Here is a 19,063-nt window from a genome sequence, read left to right as displayed (position 1 = left end):
ATAATACCACCATATATTGCTTAGATAATATTCCATAATACAGTACTTCTATATCACTATACAGTGATAAAATAATACCGCCATACAGTGCTTAGATAATATTCCACAATACAGTACTTCTGTACGACTATACAGTGAAAATAATACCGCCATACAGTGCATATATAATGACACCATGTAATGCTGCAATAAGAGCAGCTGGTAACACAATTTATGGTGGGCACAAGCTTTGGGCTTTGTACCCGAACATGTCGCCCTGAGTATGATATGTTGGGGCTAGATCCAGGAGAACAGAGATGATGGGAGTGATCGACCTTCATCGTCTCCCTGGACTGCAGGGCGCACATGAAGCAGTCACAGACCGCCGGGACCCCCGTCCTGTAGAGGCGGCAATCACAGGATAGTACCGCTGCTGGCAATCACAGGATAGTACCGCTGCCGGCAATCACAGGATAGTACCGCTGCTGGCTGTCATGTGCTGGACCTTGTACAGTGAAATAACACACGGCTCCAGGATTTTGAGTCCAAACTGGTTTTATTTTATTAACAAACTTCTTGGCTACTGGTGATACTGGGGACGTGGGATATAAACCGTGGCTCCTGGAAAGTGTCGCATCTACTCGCACCAAGACCTCGGGGTAGAGGAGAAGAAGCGCCGGTGTCAGGGAATCAAGGCAAAGATGGCGCAGATGGCACCTGTCCGATCTGAGTGCACCATCACAGCCCGACCACGATGGCACCTGTCCGATCTGAGTGCGCCATCACAGCCTGAGCACGATGGCACCTGTCCGATCTGAGTGCGCCATCACAGCCTGAGCACGATGGCACCTGTCCGATCTGAGTGCGCCATCACAGCCTGAGCACGATGGCACCTGTCCGATCTGAGTGCGCCATCACAGCCTGAGCACGATGGCACCTGTCCGATCTGAGTGCGCCATCACAGCCCGACCACGATGGCACCTGTCCGATCTGAGTGCGCCATCACAGCCCGACCACGATGGCACCTGTCCGATCTGAGTGCGCCATCACAGCCCGACCACGATGGCACCTGTCCGATCTGAGTGCGCCATCACAGCCCGACCACGATGGCACCTGTCCGATCTGAGTGCGCCATCACAGCCCGACCACGATGGCACCTGTCCGATCTGAGTGCGCCATCACAGCCCGACCACGATGGCACCTGTCCGATCTGAGTGCGCCATCACAGCCCGACCACGATGGCACCTGTCCGATCTGAGTGCGCCATCACAGCCCGACCACGATGGCACCTGTCCGATCTGAGTGCGCCATCACAGCCCGACCACGATGGCACCTGTCCGATCTGAGTGCGCCATCACAGCCCGCCAATTTGTCAGTTCTACATATTTAGCCGTTACTGACCGTCCTCATGCTGCCGGGCGCCGTGGTCACCGGCCCGGGACCCTCAGCAGCAGATTTCATGGGGCTGCGACATTTCCCAGGAGACATTTTATATACGTCACCCCGGCCGGGCGCTCATTACTAGGGATTTATTATTAACCCCTGCCCTCCCATGGGGATTACATTAATGTGAAAGCTAACGACTCTCCAGCTCCAGTAGAACTACAAGGCTCAGAAATCCTCATGGATCTTCAGCTGGTGTGCATTTGAGAACCTCGCAATGGGAGTTGTAGTCCTACAGTCCTCCTGGCTGCTGCTCTGATGGGAGTAATAGTAAGGATTACACATCTGGCTGGGAGTAGTGGTTCTACAGCAGCCGTCGTTGCATTTGTGTTTCGCGTGGGACCTGAGAGTAGTGAATGGCTGGGAGCAGTAGTTCCACAAGAGGTGACAGCTCTGCAGGACTCGAGTTCCCAGGCTAAAGGCGGACATGCTGGGAGTTGTAGTTCTACTAGAGCTGAGGTCACAGCTGTCAGGGCAGATGATTGTGCCATTTCTATGTGCCCCATATGGCGGTGACACATCTGAGCGCCCGGCGCTTTATTACCGCCCCTTATAATGATCTGTTTAATATAAACATATTACATCCTGCGCTGAGTGCAATGTGCACGGCCGAGGTAGAAGTCACATCATAAATACCCCAAGAACGTCCTCAGGGGCCCCGGATCCAAGAGCCGGGGCCCCAGACCCCACATTAAAGAGCAATAAATCCTCACATAAAGGAACATTCCCAGCACACTGTGCCCGCAGCGTGGAAGCCTGCCGTGCCAACCCCAGGAGAGGTCCTGTGAGCGGTGCCAGCCTGGGCAAGGGGGGAGTGCTTTGCCATTTTTGGAGAAGGCAGGGACAGTGCCAGTCTGGGGGGGGCAGTGCCAGTCTGGGGGAGGGGAGTGCTGTGCTATTCTGGGAGAGGGTGGGGGCAGTGCTGTGCCATTCTGGGAGAGGGTGGGGGCAGTGCCAACCCGGGGAGGGGGGAGTGCGGTGTCATTTTTGGAGAGGGTGGGGGCAGTGCCAGCCTGGGGAAGGGGGGACTGCTGTGCCATTTTTGGAGAGGTCCTGGGAGCGGTGCCAGCCTGGGGGGGCAGTGCCAGTCTGGGCAAGGGGGCAGTGCCATTTTTGGAGAGGTCCTGGGAGCAGTGCCTGTCTGGGCAATGGGGACAGTACCAGTCTGGGGAAGGGGGGAGAGTGATGTGCCATTCTGGGAGAAGGCTGGGGCAATGCCAGCTTGGGGGCAGAGTACTGTGCCACCCCGGAGAAGGAAGGAGTTACTCGCAGTGCCAGCCTGGGAGGGGGAGAGTACTGTGCCATTTTTGGAGAGGGCGAGAGTGCAGTGCCATTTTTGGAGAGGGCAAGTGCAGTGCCATTTTTGAAGAGGGCGGGGGCAGTGCCAGCCTGGGAGGGGAGAGTGCTGTGCAATTTTTGGAGAGGGTGGCGGCAGGTCCAGCCTGGGAGGGGGAGAGTACTGTGCCATTTTTGGAGAGGGAGGGGGCAGTGCCAGCCTGGGAGGGGAGAGTACTGTGCCATTTTTGGAGAGGGCTGGGACAGTGCTAGGCTGGGAGGGGGACAATACTGTGCCATCCTGGGAGGGAGAGGGCAGGGGCAGTGCCAGCCTGGGAGGGGGAGAGTGCTGTGCCATCCTGGAAGAGGGCGGGGGGCAGTTCAAGCCTGGGAGGGGGAGAGTGCTGTGCAATTTTTGGAGAGGGCGGCGGCAGGTCCAGCCTGGGAGGGGGAGAGTACTGTGCCATTTTTGGAGAGGGAGGGGGCAGTGCCAGCCTGGGAGGGGAGAGTACTGTGCCATTTTTGGAGAGGGCTGGGACAGTGCTAGGCTGGGAGGGGGACAATACTGTGCCATCCTGGGAGGGAGAGGGCAGGGGCAGTGCCAGCCTGGGAGGGGGAGAGTACTGTGCCATTTTTGGAGAGGGAGGGGGCAGTGCCAGCCTGGGAGGGGAGAGTACTGTGCCATTTTTGGAGAGGGCTGGGACAGTGCTAGGCTGGGAGGGGGACAATACTGTGCCATCCTGGGAGGGAGAGGGCAGGGGCAGTGCCAGCCTGGGAGGGGGAGAGTACTGTGCCATTTTTGGAGAGGGCGGGGTAAGGTCCAGCCTGGGAGGGGGAGAGTGCTGTGCCATCCTGGGAGAGGACGGGGGCAGTGCCAGCCTGGGAGGGGGAGAGTGCTGTGTGAACCCCAGGAGAAGGAAGGGGTGAGCAATGCCATTCTGGGAGGGGGTATGGGCAGTGCCAGCCTGCGAGGAGGGGGCAGTGTGTACCCCCTGACCAATAATCAGCCCCAGCAAGGAGTGCACATACCTCCTCCTAGAGTGGTCCTAGAAGTCCTGATGAGATCCCTGAATGACCCATCCCTCCAGGAGGCACCTGTGGCCAGTAAAGTGCTTCCAAGACCCACATCACCTAAGAGGTGAAGTGCGGGTGTCTCAGAGGGCAGTGTCCACCAGTCCCATGTCCATCTCACCAGGTGGGCTTCTAGGCTGGGTCCAGGGACTGCTGGGTCCCATTACACTCAGACCATGTGGTCAGTACATAGGTATCTAGAGAGTTGGCATACCCTGTAGAATGTCTGGAGAGCTCTCCGGCTACATGGAGCCTTCTGTCCGCCTGCCGGGCGCAGCACAGGAGCCTCTTGAAGGCTTTCCTAAAGTCGGGGCTCCTGCAGTAGATGATGGGGTTGAAGGCAGAATTCACATAACCCAACCAGTTCAAGAACAGGAAGAGCTTGTCAGGGATGAGGTTCCTCCAGAAGACATTCACAATGTTGGCCAAGAAGAAGGGCAGCCAGCACAGGGTGAACGTGCCCATGATGATGCCCAAGGTCTTCAAAGCTTTTTGCTCCTTGGCCACCAACATTTTAGAAAGTCTTCTCCTGCTGGAGCGGGCATTGCTCAGAGACTGGTTGTGGTGGAACCTGCCCTCACATCGATCAATCTTCTTCATCTGATTCTTGGCTTCCTTGAAGACTCTGAGATAGACGAAGATCATGATGACCAGGGGAATGTAGAAGGAGATGATGGAGGAGGCGATGGCATAGGCTCTGTTGGTGACAAAGTCGCAGCAGCCAGGGTCCTCATAGCAGCTTAGAGCCTCAGGGTCCTCAGAGTCCCTCCACCAGTGCATCATGATGGGCAGGAAGGACACCAGTCCAGAAATGGCCCACACCGTGCACACGATGCCCCTGGCCCTGGCCTTGGTGAGCAGGCTCTGGTAGCGGAAGGGCGAGGTGATGGCGATGTACCTGTCTATGGCGATGACACACAGCGTCTCTATGCTGGCAGTGACACACAGAACATCCACCGACGTCCAGAACTCACAGAAGATAGAGCCATACTGCCAAGTGCCACTCACCACCAAAGTGGCCCCCAGGGGCACCACAAAGAGCCCCATGATTAGGTCCGCACAGGCCAGCGAGGTGATGAACACGTTGGTCAAGGTTTGTAGCCTCTGATTCTTGGCAATGGCCACAATAACCATAATGTTACCCATGAGGATGAGGAAGATGATGGAGGTCATCAGGACAGCCATGCCTATGGTCCACTGGTGGGACATCTTAGAAGGGGAGCTGGGCTCTGTGGGGCTGCTCCAGTTCCTGGAGTTGGGGGACACCCAGATTTCCCCCATTAAACTTGTGGGGTCTGGGTGTTCAGTGGAGGAGATGTTGAGATAACATGGGAGGGACGAGCAGGATCAAGGCTAGGAGTTCATAGAAGTGTGTGGGGTCAGAGTTGGAGTTCCAGCAGCCAGGTGACTGGTTCGTCAAGGGGCAGAGGGTCGGTGCCAGCTGCTCATCTACTGGTGGGGGCAATGTCCTGACAATCTCCAGATGCTGCACTGATAACTGAGATTGTGGCAGCTTCGGGGTGCAGGAGTCCAGGGGGCAACAGGTTCAGCGCTGGTATTTTATGAGTGCTCTGGAGATCTGGTTCTGGATGAGGCGAGCTCGGCAGCTCTGGTTCTGGATGAAGCGTGCTTGGCAGCTCTGGTTCTGGATGAGGCGAGCTCTGTACCTCTGGTTCTGGATGAGGCGAGCTCGGTACCTCTGGTTCTGGACGAGGCGAGCTCGGCACCTCTGGTTCTGGATGAGCTGAGCTCTGCACCCCTGGTTCTGGATGAGGCGAGCTCTGCACCCCTGGTTCTGGATGAGGCGAGCTCGGCGCCTGGTTCTGGATGAGGGAGCTTGGCACCTGGTTCTGGACAAGGCGAGCTCGGCACCTCTGGTTCTGGGTGAGGTGAGCTCGGGACCTCTGGTTTTGGATGGCGTGTGCACGGCAGCTCTGCTTCTGGATGAGGCGAGCTCGGTAGCAATGTTTCTGGATGACGCGAACTCGGCAACAATGGTTCTGGATGACATGTACTCAGCAATACAGAATCTGGATGAGTCAAGCTCAGCAGCTCTGGTTCTGGATGAGTCAAGCTCGGCACCTCTGGTTCTGGATGAGTCGAGCTCGGCACCTCTGGTTCTGGATGAGTCGAGCTCGGTACCTCTGGTTCTGGATGAGTCGAGCTCGGCACCTCTGGTTCTGGATGAGGCGAGCTCGGCACCTCCGGTTCTGGATGAGGCAAGCTCGGCACCTCCGGTTCTGGATGAGGCGAGCTCGGCACCTCCGGTTCTGGATGAGGCGAGCTCGGCACCTCCGGTTCTGGATGAGGCGAGCTCGGCACCTCCGGTTCTGGATGAGGCGAGCTCGGCACCTCCGGTTCTGGATGAGGCGAGCTCGGCACCTCCGGTTCTGGATGAGGCGAGCTCGGCACCTCCGGTTCTGGATGAGGCGAGCTCGGCACCTCCGGTTCTGGATGAGGCGAGCTCGGCACCTCCGGTTCTGGATGAGGCGAGCTCGGCACCTCTGGTTCTGGATGAGGCGAGCTCGGCACCTCGGGTTCTGGATGAGGCGAGCTCGGCACCTCCGGTTCTGGATGAGGCGAGCTCGGCACCTCTGGTTCTGGATGAGGCGAGCTCGGCACCTCCGGTTCTGGATGAGGCGAGCTCGGCAGCTCCGGTTCTGGATGAGGCGATCTCGGCAGCTCTGGTTCTGGATGAGGTGAGCTCGGCAGCTCTGGTTCTGGATGAGGTGAGCTCGGCAGCTCTGGTTTTGGATAACGCGTGCTTGGCAGCGATGATTTTGGATGATGTGAGCTGGCCAGTATGGGTTCTGGGTGAGGCAAGCTTGGTAGCGCTGGTTCTGGATGCTGTGTGCTTGTCAGCACTGGCTGTGGGTTTTGTATCTCCACTTCTGGATCCTAACAATTCTGCAGTCCTGTTTATGGATCCTCCGGGTTATTTATTCCTGGTTTTGGACACTTTGGATGCAGCAGCTCTGGTTCTGAATGTCTCTGGTTCTTTGCTCCTGGTTCTGGACACTTTGGATGCTGCAGTCCTGTTTATGGATCCTCCGGGCTCTTTATTCCTGGTTCTGGACACTTTGGATGCAGCAGCTCTGGTTCTGAATGTCTCTGGTTCTTAACTCCGGGTTCTTTGGATGCTGCAGTCCTGTTTATGGATCCTCCGGGCTCTTTGCTCCTGGTTCTGGGTTTCCTGGGCGCCGGCGGTGCTGTCCTGGCGGCTCCCGGAGCTCTGCGCCTGCTGTCAGCGCGGATCTCCCGGTCTCTGCTCTTCCACCTCCTCCGGGAGCAGAACATGATTGTGAGTCGCGCTGATCGTCCGGCTCCGAACTCCTCTCCCCACCCTCCCCTGTCACTCAGCCTCCTCCAGCCAATCAGCACGAGGAAGGGCGGAATCTACACTGCGACACGCCCACCTGTCTACAGCGTGCTGTGACGTCAGCAAACAGGAGAAACTGAGAAAAATCCTCTGCTGACGTCATTACACTATTATCCTGTTATTTATTATACAGGCGTCCAAGAAAAGACCAAAAGGAACAGAATCACAGATATTATACAAAGACATGGCTGATAACAGCGAATTATTATCTATCACGTGCAACCCTCACCTGTTATATACTGATTATATGCAGATATATTATACAGCAGTGACGTCACCGCTCCCCAGATATCAGTTATATCACACAGCAGTGACGTCACCGCTCCCCAGATATCAGTTCTATTATACAGCGGTGACATCACCGCTCCCCAGATATCAGTTATATTATACAGCGGTGACATCACCGCTCCCCAGATATCAGTTATATTATACAGCAGTGACATCACCGCTCCCCAGATATCAGTTATATTATACAGCAGTGACATCACCGCTCTCCATATATCAGTTATATTATACAGCGGTGACATCACCGCTCCCCAGATATCAGTTATATTATACAGCAGTGACATCACCGCTCTCCAGATATCAGTTATATTATACAGCGGTGACATCACCGCTCTCCAGATATCAGTTATATTATACAGCGGTGACATCACCGCTCCCCAGATATCAGTTATATTATACAGCAGTGACATCACCGCTCTCCAGATATCAGTTATATTATACAGCGGTGACATCACCGCTCTCCAGATATCAGTTATATTATACAGCAGTGACATCACCGCTCTCCAGATATCAGTTATATTATACAGCAGTGACATCACCGCTCCCCAGATATCAGTTATATTATACAGCGGTGACATCACCGCTCTCCAGATATCAGTTATATTATACAGCAGTGACATCACCGCTCCCCAGATATCAGTTATATTATACAGCGGTGACATCACCGCTCCCCAGATATCAGTTATATTATACAGCAGTGACATCACCGCTCTCCAGATATCAGTTATATCATACAGCAGTGACATCACCGCTCCCCAGATATCAGTTATATTATACAGCAGTGACATCACCGCTCTCCAGATATCAGTTATATTATACAGCAGTGACATCACCGCTCTCCAGATATCAGTTATATTATACAGCAGTGACATCACCGCTCCCCAGATATCAGTTATATTATACAGCAGTGACATCACCGCTCCCCAGATATCAGTTATATTATACAGCAGTGACATCACCGCTCCCCAGATATCAGTTATATTATACAGCGGTGACATCACCACTCTCCAGATATCAGTTATATTATACAGCAGTGACATCACCGCTCCCCAGATATCAGTTATATTATACAGCGGTGACATCACCACTCTCCAGATATCAGTTATATTATACAGTGACATCACCACTCTCCAGATATCAGTTATATTATACAGCAGTGACGTCACCGCTCCCCAGATATCAGTTATATTATACAGCAGTGACATCACCGCTCCCCAGATATCAGTTATATTATACAGCGGTGACATCACCGCTCCCCAGATATCAGTTATATTATACAGCGGTGACATCACCGCTCCCCAGATATCAGTTATATTATACAGCAGTGACATCACCGCTCCCCAGATATCAGTTATATTATACAGCGGTGACATCACCGCTCCCCAGATATCAGTTATATTATACAGCAGTGACATCACCGCTCTCCAGATATCAGTTATATTATACAGCAGTGACATCACCGCTCCCCAGATATCAGTTATATTATACAGCAGTGACATCACCGCTCCCCAGATATCAGTTATATTATACAGCAGTGACATCACCGCTCCCCAGATATCAGTTATATTATACAGCGGTGACATCACCACTCTCCAGATATCAGTTATATTATACAGCAGTGACATCACCGCTCCCCAGATATCAGTTATATTATACAGCGGTGACATCACCACTCTCCAGATATCAGTTATATTATACAGTGACATCACCACTCTCCAGATATCAGTTATATTATACAGCAGTGACGTCACCGCTCCCCAGATATCAGTTATATTATACAGCAGTGACATCACCGCTCCCCAGATATCAGTTATATTATACAGCGGTGACATCACCGCTCCCCAGATATCAGTTATATTATACAGCGGTGACATCACCGCTCTCCAGATATCAGTTATATTATACAGCAGTGACATCACCACTCTCCAGATATCAGTTATATTATACAGCGGTGACATCACCGCTCCCCAGATATCAGTTATATTATACAGCAGTGACATCACCGCTCCCCAGATATCAGTTATATTATACAGCGGTGACATCACCGCTCCCCAGATATCAGTTATATTATACAGCAGTGACATCACCGCTCTCCAGATATCAGTTATATTACACAGCGGTGACATCACCGCTCTCCAGATATCAGTTATATTATACAGCGGTGACATCACCGCTCCCCAGATATCAGTTATATTATACAGCAGTGACATCACCGCTCCCCAGATATCAGTTATATTATACAGCGGTGACATCACCGCTCTCCAGATCTCAGTTATATTATACAGCAGTGACATCACCGCTCCCCAGATATCAGTTATATTATACAGCGGTGACATCACCGCTCTCCAGATATCAGTTATATTATACAGCAGTGACATCACCGCTCCCCAGATATCAGTTATATTATACAGCAGTGACATCACCGCTCCCCAGATATCAGTTATATTATACAGCGGTGACATCACCGCTCCCCAGATATCAGTTATACAGCAGTGACATCACCGCTCCCCAGATATCAGTTATATTATACAGCAGTGACATCACCGCTCCCCAGATATCAGTTATATTATACAGCAGTGACATCACCGCTCTCCAGATATCAGTTATATTATACAGCGGTGACATCACCGCTCCCCAGATATCAGTTATATTATACAGCGGTGACATCACCGCTCCCCAGATATCAGTTATATTATACAGCAGTGACATCACCGCTCCCCAGATATCAGTTATATTATACAGCAGTGACATCACCGCTCCCCAGATATCAGTTATATTATACAGCAGTGACGTCACCGCTCCCCAGATATCAGTTATATTATACAGCAGTGACATCACCGCTCCCCAGATATCAGTTATATTATACAGCGGTGACATCACCGCTCCCCAGATATCAGTTATATTATACAGCGGTGACATCACCGCTCCCCAGATATCAGTTATATTATACAGCGGTGACATCACCGCTCCCCAGATATCAGTTATATTATACAGCAGTGACATCACCGCTCCCCAGATATCAGTTATATTATACAGCAGTGACATCACCGCTCTCCAGATATCAGTTATATTATACAGCAGTGACATCACCGCTCTCCAGATATCAGTTATATTATACAGCAGTGACATCACCGCTCTCCAGATATCAGTTATATTATACAGCAGTGACATCACCGCTCCCCAGATATCAGTTATATTATACAGCAGTGACATCACCGCTCCCCAGATATCAGTTATATTATACAGCGGTGACATCACCGCTCCCCAGATATCAGTTATATTATACAGCGGTGACATCACCGCTCTCCAGATATCAGTTATATTATACAGCAGTGACGTCACCGCTCCCCAGATATCAGTTATATTATACAGCAGTGACATCACCGCTCTCCAGATATCAGTTATATTATACAGCGGTGACATCACCGCTCCCCAGATATCAGTTATATTATACAGCAGTGACATCACCGCTCTCCAGATATCAGTTATATTATACAGTGACATCACCGCTCCCCAGATATCAGTTATATTATACAGCAGTGACATCACCGCTCCCCAGATATCAGTTATATTATACAGCAGTGACATCACCGCTCCCCAGATATCAGTTATATTATACAGCAGTGACATCACCGCTCTCCAGATATCAGTTATATTATACAGCAGTGACATCACCGCTCCCCAGATATCAGTTATATTATACAGCAGTGACATCATCGCTCCTCAGATATCAGTTATATTATACAGCAGTGACATCACCGCTCCCCAGATATCAGTTATATTATACAGCAGTGACATCACCGCTCCCCAGATATCAGTTATATTATACAGCGGTGACATCACCGCTCCCCAGATATCAGTTATATTATACAGCGGTGACATCACCGCTCTCCAGATATCAGTTATATTATACAGCGGTGACATCACCGCTCTCCAGATATCAGTTATATTATACAGCGGTGACATCACCGCTCCCCAGATATCAGTTATATTATACAGCGGTGACATCACCGCTCTCCAGATATCAGTTATATTATACAGCGGTGACATCACCGCTCTCCAGATATCAGTTATATTATACAGCGGTGACATCACCGCTCCCCAGATATCAGTTATATTATACAGCGGTGACATCACCGCTCTCCAGATATCAGTTATATTATACAGCAGTGACATCACCGCTCTCCAGATATCAGTTATATTATACAGCAGTGACATCACCGCTCTCCAGATATCAGTTATATTATACAGCGGTGACATCACCGCTCTCCAGATATCAGTTATATTATACAGCGGTGACATCACCGCTCCCCAGATATCAGTTATATTATACAGCGGTGACATCACCGCTCCTCAGATATCAGTTATATTATACAGCAGTGACATCACCGCTCTCCAGATATCAGTTATATTATACAGCAGTGACATCACCGCTCTCCAGATATCAGTTATATTATACAGCAGTGACATCACCGCTCTCCAGATATCAGTTATATTATACAGCGGTGACATCACCGCTCTCCAGATATCAGTTATATTATACAGCGGTGACATCACCGCTCCCCAGATATCAGTTATATTATACAGCGGTGACATCACCGCTCCTCAGATATCAGTTATATTATACAGCAGTGACATCACCGCTCCCCAGATATCAGTTATATTATACAGCAGTGACATCACCGCTCTCCAGATATCAGTTATATTATACAGCAGTGACATCACCGCTCTCCAGATATCAGTTATATTATACAGCAGTGACATCACCGCTCTCCAGATATCAGTTATATTATACAGCGGTGACATCACCGCTCCCCAGATATCAGTTATATTATACAGCGGTGACATCACCGCTCCCCAGATATCAGTTATATTATACAGCAGTGACATCATCGCTCTCCAGATATCAGTTATATTATACAGCAGTGACATCACCGCTCCCCAGATATCAGTTATATTATACAGCAGTGACATCACCGCTCTCCAGATATCAGTTATATTATACAGCGGTGACATCACCGCTCCCCAGATATCAGTTATATTATACAGCACTGACATCACCGCTCCCCAGATATCAGTTATATTATACAGCAGTGACATCACCGCTCTCCAGATATCAGTTATATTATACAGCAGTGACATCACCGCTCCCCAGATATCAGTTATATTATACAGCAGTGACATCACCGCTCCCCAGATATCAGTTATATTATACAGCAGTGACATCACCGCTCTCCAGATATCAGTTATATTATACAGCAGTGACATCACCGCTCCCCAGATATCAGTTATATTATACAGCGGTGACATCACCGCTCCCCAGATATCAGTTATATTATACAGCAGTGACATCACCGCTCCCCAGATATCAGTTATATTATACAGCGGTGACATCACCGCTCCCCAGATATCAGTTATATTATACAGCAGTGACATCACCGCTCCCCAGATATATCAGTTATATTATACAGCAGTAACATCACCGCTCTCCAGATATCAGTTATATTATACAGCAGTGACATCACCGCTCTCCAGATATCAGTTATATTATACAGCGGTGACATCACCGCTCCCCAGATATCAGTTATATTATACAGCGGTGACATCACCGCTCCCCAGATATCAGTTATATTATACAGCAGTGACATCACCGCTCTCCAGATATCAGATATATTATACAGCAGTGACATCACCGCTCCCCAGATATCAGTTATATTATACAGCAGTGACATCACCGCTCTCCAGATATCAGTTATATTATACAGCAGTGACATCACCGCTCCTCAGATATCAGTTATATTATACAGCAGTGACATCACCGCTCCCCAGATATCAGTTATATTATACAGCAGTGACATCACCGCTCCCCAGATATCAGTTATATTATACAGCAGTGACATCACCGCTCTCCAGATATCAGTTATATTATACAGCAGTGACATCACCGCTCCTCAGATATCAGTTATATTATACAGCAGTGACATCACCGCTCCCCAGATATCAGTTATATTATACAGCAGTGACATCACCGCTCCCCAGATATCAGTTATATTATACAGCAGTGACATCACCGCTCCCCAGATATCAGTTATATTATACAGCGGTGACATCACCGCTCCCCAGATATCAGTTATATTATACAGCGGTGACATCACCGCTCCCCAGATATCAGTTATATTATACAGCAGTGACATCACCGCTCCCCAGATATCAGTTATATTATACAGCAGTGACATCACCGCTCTCCAGATATCAGTTATATTATACAGCGGTGACATCACCGCTCCCCAGATATCAGTTATATTATACAGCGGTGACATCACCGCTCCCCAGATATCAGTTATATTATACAGCAGTGACATCACCGCTCCCCAGATATCAGTTATATTATACAGCGGTGACATCACCGCTCCCCAGATATCAGTTATATTATACAGCGGTGACATCACCGCTCTCCAGATATCAGTTATATTATACAGTGACATCACCGCTCCCCAGATATCAGTTATATTATACAGCAGTGACATCACCGCTCTCCAGATATCAGTTATATTATACAGCAGTGACATCACCGCTCCCCAGATATCAGTTATATTATACAGCAGTGACATCACCGCTCTCCAGATATCAGTTATATTATACAGCAGTGACATCACCGCTCCCCAGATATCAGTTATATTATACAGCGGTGACATCACCGCTCCCCAGATATCAGTTATATTATACAGTGACATCACCGCTCCCCAGATATCAGTTATATTATACAGTGACATCACCGCTCCCCAGATATCAGTTATATTATACAGCAGTGACATCACCGCTCCCCAGATATCAGTTATATTATACAGCGGTGACATCACCGCTCTCCAGATATCAGTTATATTATACAGCAGTGACATCACCGCTCTCCAGATATCAGTTATATTATACAGCAGTGACATCACCGCTCCCCAGATATCAGTTATATTATACAGCGGTGACATCACCGCTCCCCAGATATCAGTTATATTATACAGCAGTGACATCACCGCTCTCCAGATATCAGTTATATTATACAGCAGTGACATCACCGCTCCCCAGATATCAGTTATATTATACAGCAGTGACATCACCGCTCCCCAGATATCAGTTATATTATACAGCGGTGACATCACCGCTCCCCAGATATCAGTTATATTATACAGCAGTGACATCACCGCTCCCCAGATATCAGTTATATTATACAGCAGTGACATCACCGCTCCCCAGATCTCAGTTATATTATACAGCGGTGACATCACCGCTCTCCAGATATCAGTTATATTATACAGCGGTGACATCACCGCTCCCCAGATATCAGTTATATTATACAGCAGTGACATCACCGCTCCCCAGATATCAGTTATATTATACAGCGGTGACATCACCGCTCCCCAGATATCAGTTATATTATACAGCGGTGACATCACCGCTCTCCAGATATCAGTTATATTATACAGCGGTGACATCACCGCTCTCCAGATCTCAGTTATATTATACAGCAGTGACATCACCGCTCTCCAGATCTCAGTTATATTATACAGCAGTGACATCACCGCTCTCCAGATATCAGTTATATTATACAGCAGTGACATCACCGCTCTCCAGATATCAGTTATATTATACAGCAGTGACATCACCGCTCTCCAGATATCAGTTATATTATACAGCAGTGACATCACCGCTCCCCAGATATCAGTTATATTATACAGCAGTGACATCACCGCTCTCCAGATATCAGTTATATTATACAGCAGTGACATCACCGCTCCTCAGATATCAGTTATATTATACAGCAGTGACATCACCGCTCTCCAGATATCAGTTATATTATACAGCAGTGACATCACCGCTCTCCAGATATCAGTTATATTATACAGCGGTGACATCACCGCTCTCCAGATATCAGTTATATTATACAGCAGTGACATCACCGCTCCCCAGATATCAGTTATATTATACAGCAGTGACATCACCGCTCTCCAGATATCAGTTATATTATACAGCAGTGACATCACCGCTCTCCAGATATCAGTTATATTATACAGCGGTGACATCACCGCTCCCCAGATATCAGTTATATTATACAGCGGTGACATCACCGCTCTCCAGATATCAGTTATATTATACAGCGGTGACATCACCGCTCTCCAGATATCAGTTATATTATACAGCAGTGACATCACCGCTCCCCAGATATCAGTTATATTATACAGCGGTGACATCACCGCTCCCCAGATATCAGTTATATTATACAGCGGTGACATCACCGCTCTCCATATATCAGTTATATTATACAGCAGTGACATCACCGCTCTCCAGATATCAGTTATATTATACAGCAGTGACATCACCGCTCCCCAGATATCAGTTATATTATACAGCAGTGACATCACCGCTCTCCAGATATCAGTTATATTATACAGCGGTGACATCACCGCTCCCCAGATATCAGTTATATTATACAGCGGTGACATCACCGCTCTCCAGATCTCAGTTATATTATACAGCAGTGACATCACCGCTCCCCAGATATCAGTTATATTATACAGCAGTGACATCACCGCTCCCCAGATATCAGTTATATTATACAGCAGTGACATCACCGCTCCCCAGATATCAGTTATATTATACAGCAGTGACATCACCGCTCTCCAGATATCAGTTATATTATACAGCAGTGACATCACCGCTCTCCAGATATCAGTTATATTATACAGCAGTGACATCACCGCTCTCCATATATCAGTTATATTATACAGCAGTGACATCATCGCTCCCCAGATATCAGTTATATTATACAGCAGTGACATCACCGCTCCCCAGATATCAGTTATATTATACAGCAGTGACATCACCGCTCCCCAGATATCAGTTATATTATACAGCAGTGACATCACCGCTCTCCAGATATCAGTTATATTATACAGCAGTGACATCACCGCTCTCCAGATATCAGTTATATTATACAGCGGTGACATCACCGCTCCCCAGATATCAGTTATATTATACAGCGGTGACATCACCGCTCTCCAGATATCAGTTATATTATACAGCGGTGACATCACCGCTCTCCAGATATCAGTTATATTATACAGCAGTGACATCACCGCTCCCCAGATATCAGTTATATTATACAGCGGTGACATCACCGCTCCCCAGATATCAGTTATATTATACAGCGGTGACATCACCGCTCTCCATATATCAGTTATATTATACAGCAGTGACATCACCGCTCTCCAGATATCAGTTATATTATACAGCAGTGACATCACCGCTCCCCAGATATCAGTTATATTATACAGCAGTGACATCACCGCTCTCCAGATATCAGTTATATTATACAGCGGTGACATCACCGCTCCCCAGATATCAGTTATATTATACAGCGGTGACATCACCGCTCTCCAGATCTCAGTTATATTATACAGCAGTGACATCACCGCTCCCCAGATATCAGTTATATTATACAGCAGTGACATCACCGCTCCCCAGATATCAGTTATATTATACAGCAGTGACATCACCGCTCCCCAGATATCAGTTATATTATACAGCAGTGACATCACCGCTCTCCAGATATCAGTTATATTATACAGCAGTGACATCACCGCTCTCCAGATATCAGTTATATTATACAGCAGTGACATCACCGCTCTCCATATATCAGTTATATTATACAGCAGTGACATCATCGCTCCCCAGATATCAGTTATATTATACAGCAGTGACATCACCGCTCCCCAGATATCAGTTATATTATACAGCAGTGACATCACCGCTCCCCAGATATCAGTTATATTATACAGCGGTGACATCACCGCTCCCCAGATATCAGTTATATCATACAGCAGTGACATCACCGCTCCCCAGATATCAGTTATATTATACAGCAGTGACATCACCGCTCCCCAGATATCAGTTATATCATACAGCAGTGACATCACCGCTCTCCAGATATCAGTTATATTATACAGCAGTGACATCACCGCTCTCCAGATATCAGTTATATTATACACCGGTGACATCACCGCTCCCCAGATATCAGTTATATTATACAGCAGTGACATCACCGCTCCCCAGATATCAGTTATATTATACAGCGGTGACATCACCGCTCCCCAGATATCAGTTATATTATACACCGGTGACATCACCGCTCCCCAGATATCAGTTATATTATACAGCGGTGACATCACCGCTCCCCAGATATCAGTTATATTATACACCGGTGACATCACCGCTCTCCAGATATCAGTTATATTATACACCGGTGACATCACCGCTCCCCAGATATCAGTTATATTATACAGCAGTGACATCACCGCTCCCCAGATATCAGTTATATTATACAGCAGTGACATCACCGCTCCCCAGATATCAGTTATATTATACAGCAGTGACATCACCGCTCTCCAGATATCAGTTATATTATACAGCAGTGACATCACCGCTCCCCAGATATCAGTTATATTATACAGCAGTGACATCACCACTCTCCAGATATCAGTTATATTATACAGCGGTGACATCACCGCTCTCCAGATATCAGATATATTATACAGCGGTGACATCACCGCTCTCCAGATATCAGTTATATTATACAGCAGTGACATCACCGCTCTCCAGATATCAGTTATATTATACAGCGGTGACATCACCGCTCCCCAGATATCAGTTATATTATACAGCAGTGACATCACCGCTCTCCAGATATCAGTTATATTATACAGCGGTGACATCACCGCTCCCCAGATATCAGTTATATTATACAGCGGTGACATCACCGCTCCCCAGATATCAGTTATATTATACAGCAGTGACATCACCGCTCCCCAGATATCAGTTATATTATACAGCGGTGACATCACCGCTCTCCAGATATCAGTTATATTATACAGCGGTGACATCACCGCTCTCCAGATATCAGTTATATTATACAGCAGTGACATCACCGCTCCCCAGATATCAGTTATATTATACAGCGGTGACATCACCGCTCCCCAGATATCAGTTATATTATACAGCGGTGACATCACCGCTCTCCAGATATCAGTTATATTATACAGCAGTGACATCACCGCTCTCCAGATATCAGTTATACAGCAGTGACATCACCGCTCCCCAGATATCAGTTATATTATACAGCAGTGACATCACCGCTCCCCAGATATCAGTTATATTATACAGCGGTGACATCACCGCTCTCCAGATATCAGTTATATTATACAGCAGTGACATCACCGCTCTCCAGATATCAGTTATATTATACAGCAGTGACATCACCGCTCCCCAGATATCAGTTATATTATACAGCGGTGACATCACCGCTCCCCAGATATCAGTTATATTATACAGCGGTGACATCACCGCTCTCCAGATATCAGTTATATTATACAGCAGTGACATCACCGCTCCTCAGATATCAGTTATATTATACAGCAGTGACATCACCGCTCCTCAGATATCAGTTATATTATACAGCAGTGACATCACCGCTCCCCAGATATCAGTTATATTATACAGCAGTGACATCACCGCTCCCCAGATATCAGTTATATCATACAGCAGTGACATCACCGCTCTCCAGATATCAGTTATATTATACAG

At 48.2% G+C, this 19,063-nt stretch overlaps 2 protein-coding genes across 2 annotated transcripts in view; both read right to left on the bottom strand.

Moving 5' to 3' along the window:
* Positions 1 to 1,668: 1,668 nt before the first annotated feature.
* The window catches only part of LIAT1 (ligand of ATE1), a 69,290-nt gene continuing 51,895 nt past the window's right edge, over positions 1,669 to 19,063 (bottom strand). The window contains 5 exon segments of the mRNA XM_069755065.1: positions 1,669 to 2,546; positions 2,549 to 3,689; positions 3,774 to 3,828; positions 5,222 to 5,768; positions 5,911 to 6,578. Coding sequence (XP_069611166.1) covers positions 2,049 to 2,546; positions 2,549 to 3,689; positions 3,774 to 3,828; positions 5,222 to 5,768; positions 5,911 to 6,578 — 2,909 coding nt within the window. The 3' untranslated portion in view covers positions 1,669 to 2,048.
* Positions 3,685 to 5,945, bottom strand: ADRB1 (adrenoceptor beta 1). The gene has a single exon (XM_069754351.1). The coding sequence runs from the start codon at positions 5,047 to 5,049 to the stop codon at positions 3,901 to 3,903; it is 1,149 nt and encodes a 382-aa protein (XP_069610452.1). The 5' UTR covers positions 5,050 to 5,945; the 3' UTR covers positions 3,685 to 3,900.

Source organism: Ranitomeya imitator, chromosome 2 (genome assembly GCF_032444005.1).
Source record: "Ranitomeya imitator isolate aRanImi1 chromosome 2, aRanImi1.pri, whole genome shotgun sequence".
NCBI classification, from domain to species: domain Eukaryota; kingdom Metazoa; phylum Chordata; class Amphibia; order Anura; family Dendrobatidae; genus Ranitomeya; species Ranitomeya imitator.
Note: the sequence above shows the minus strand (reverse complement) of the source record. Positions and strands in the feature narration are given on the sequence as shown.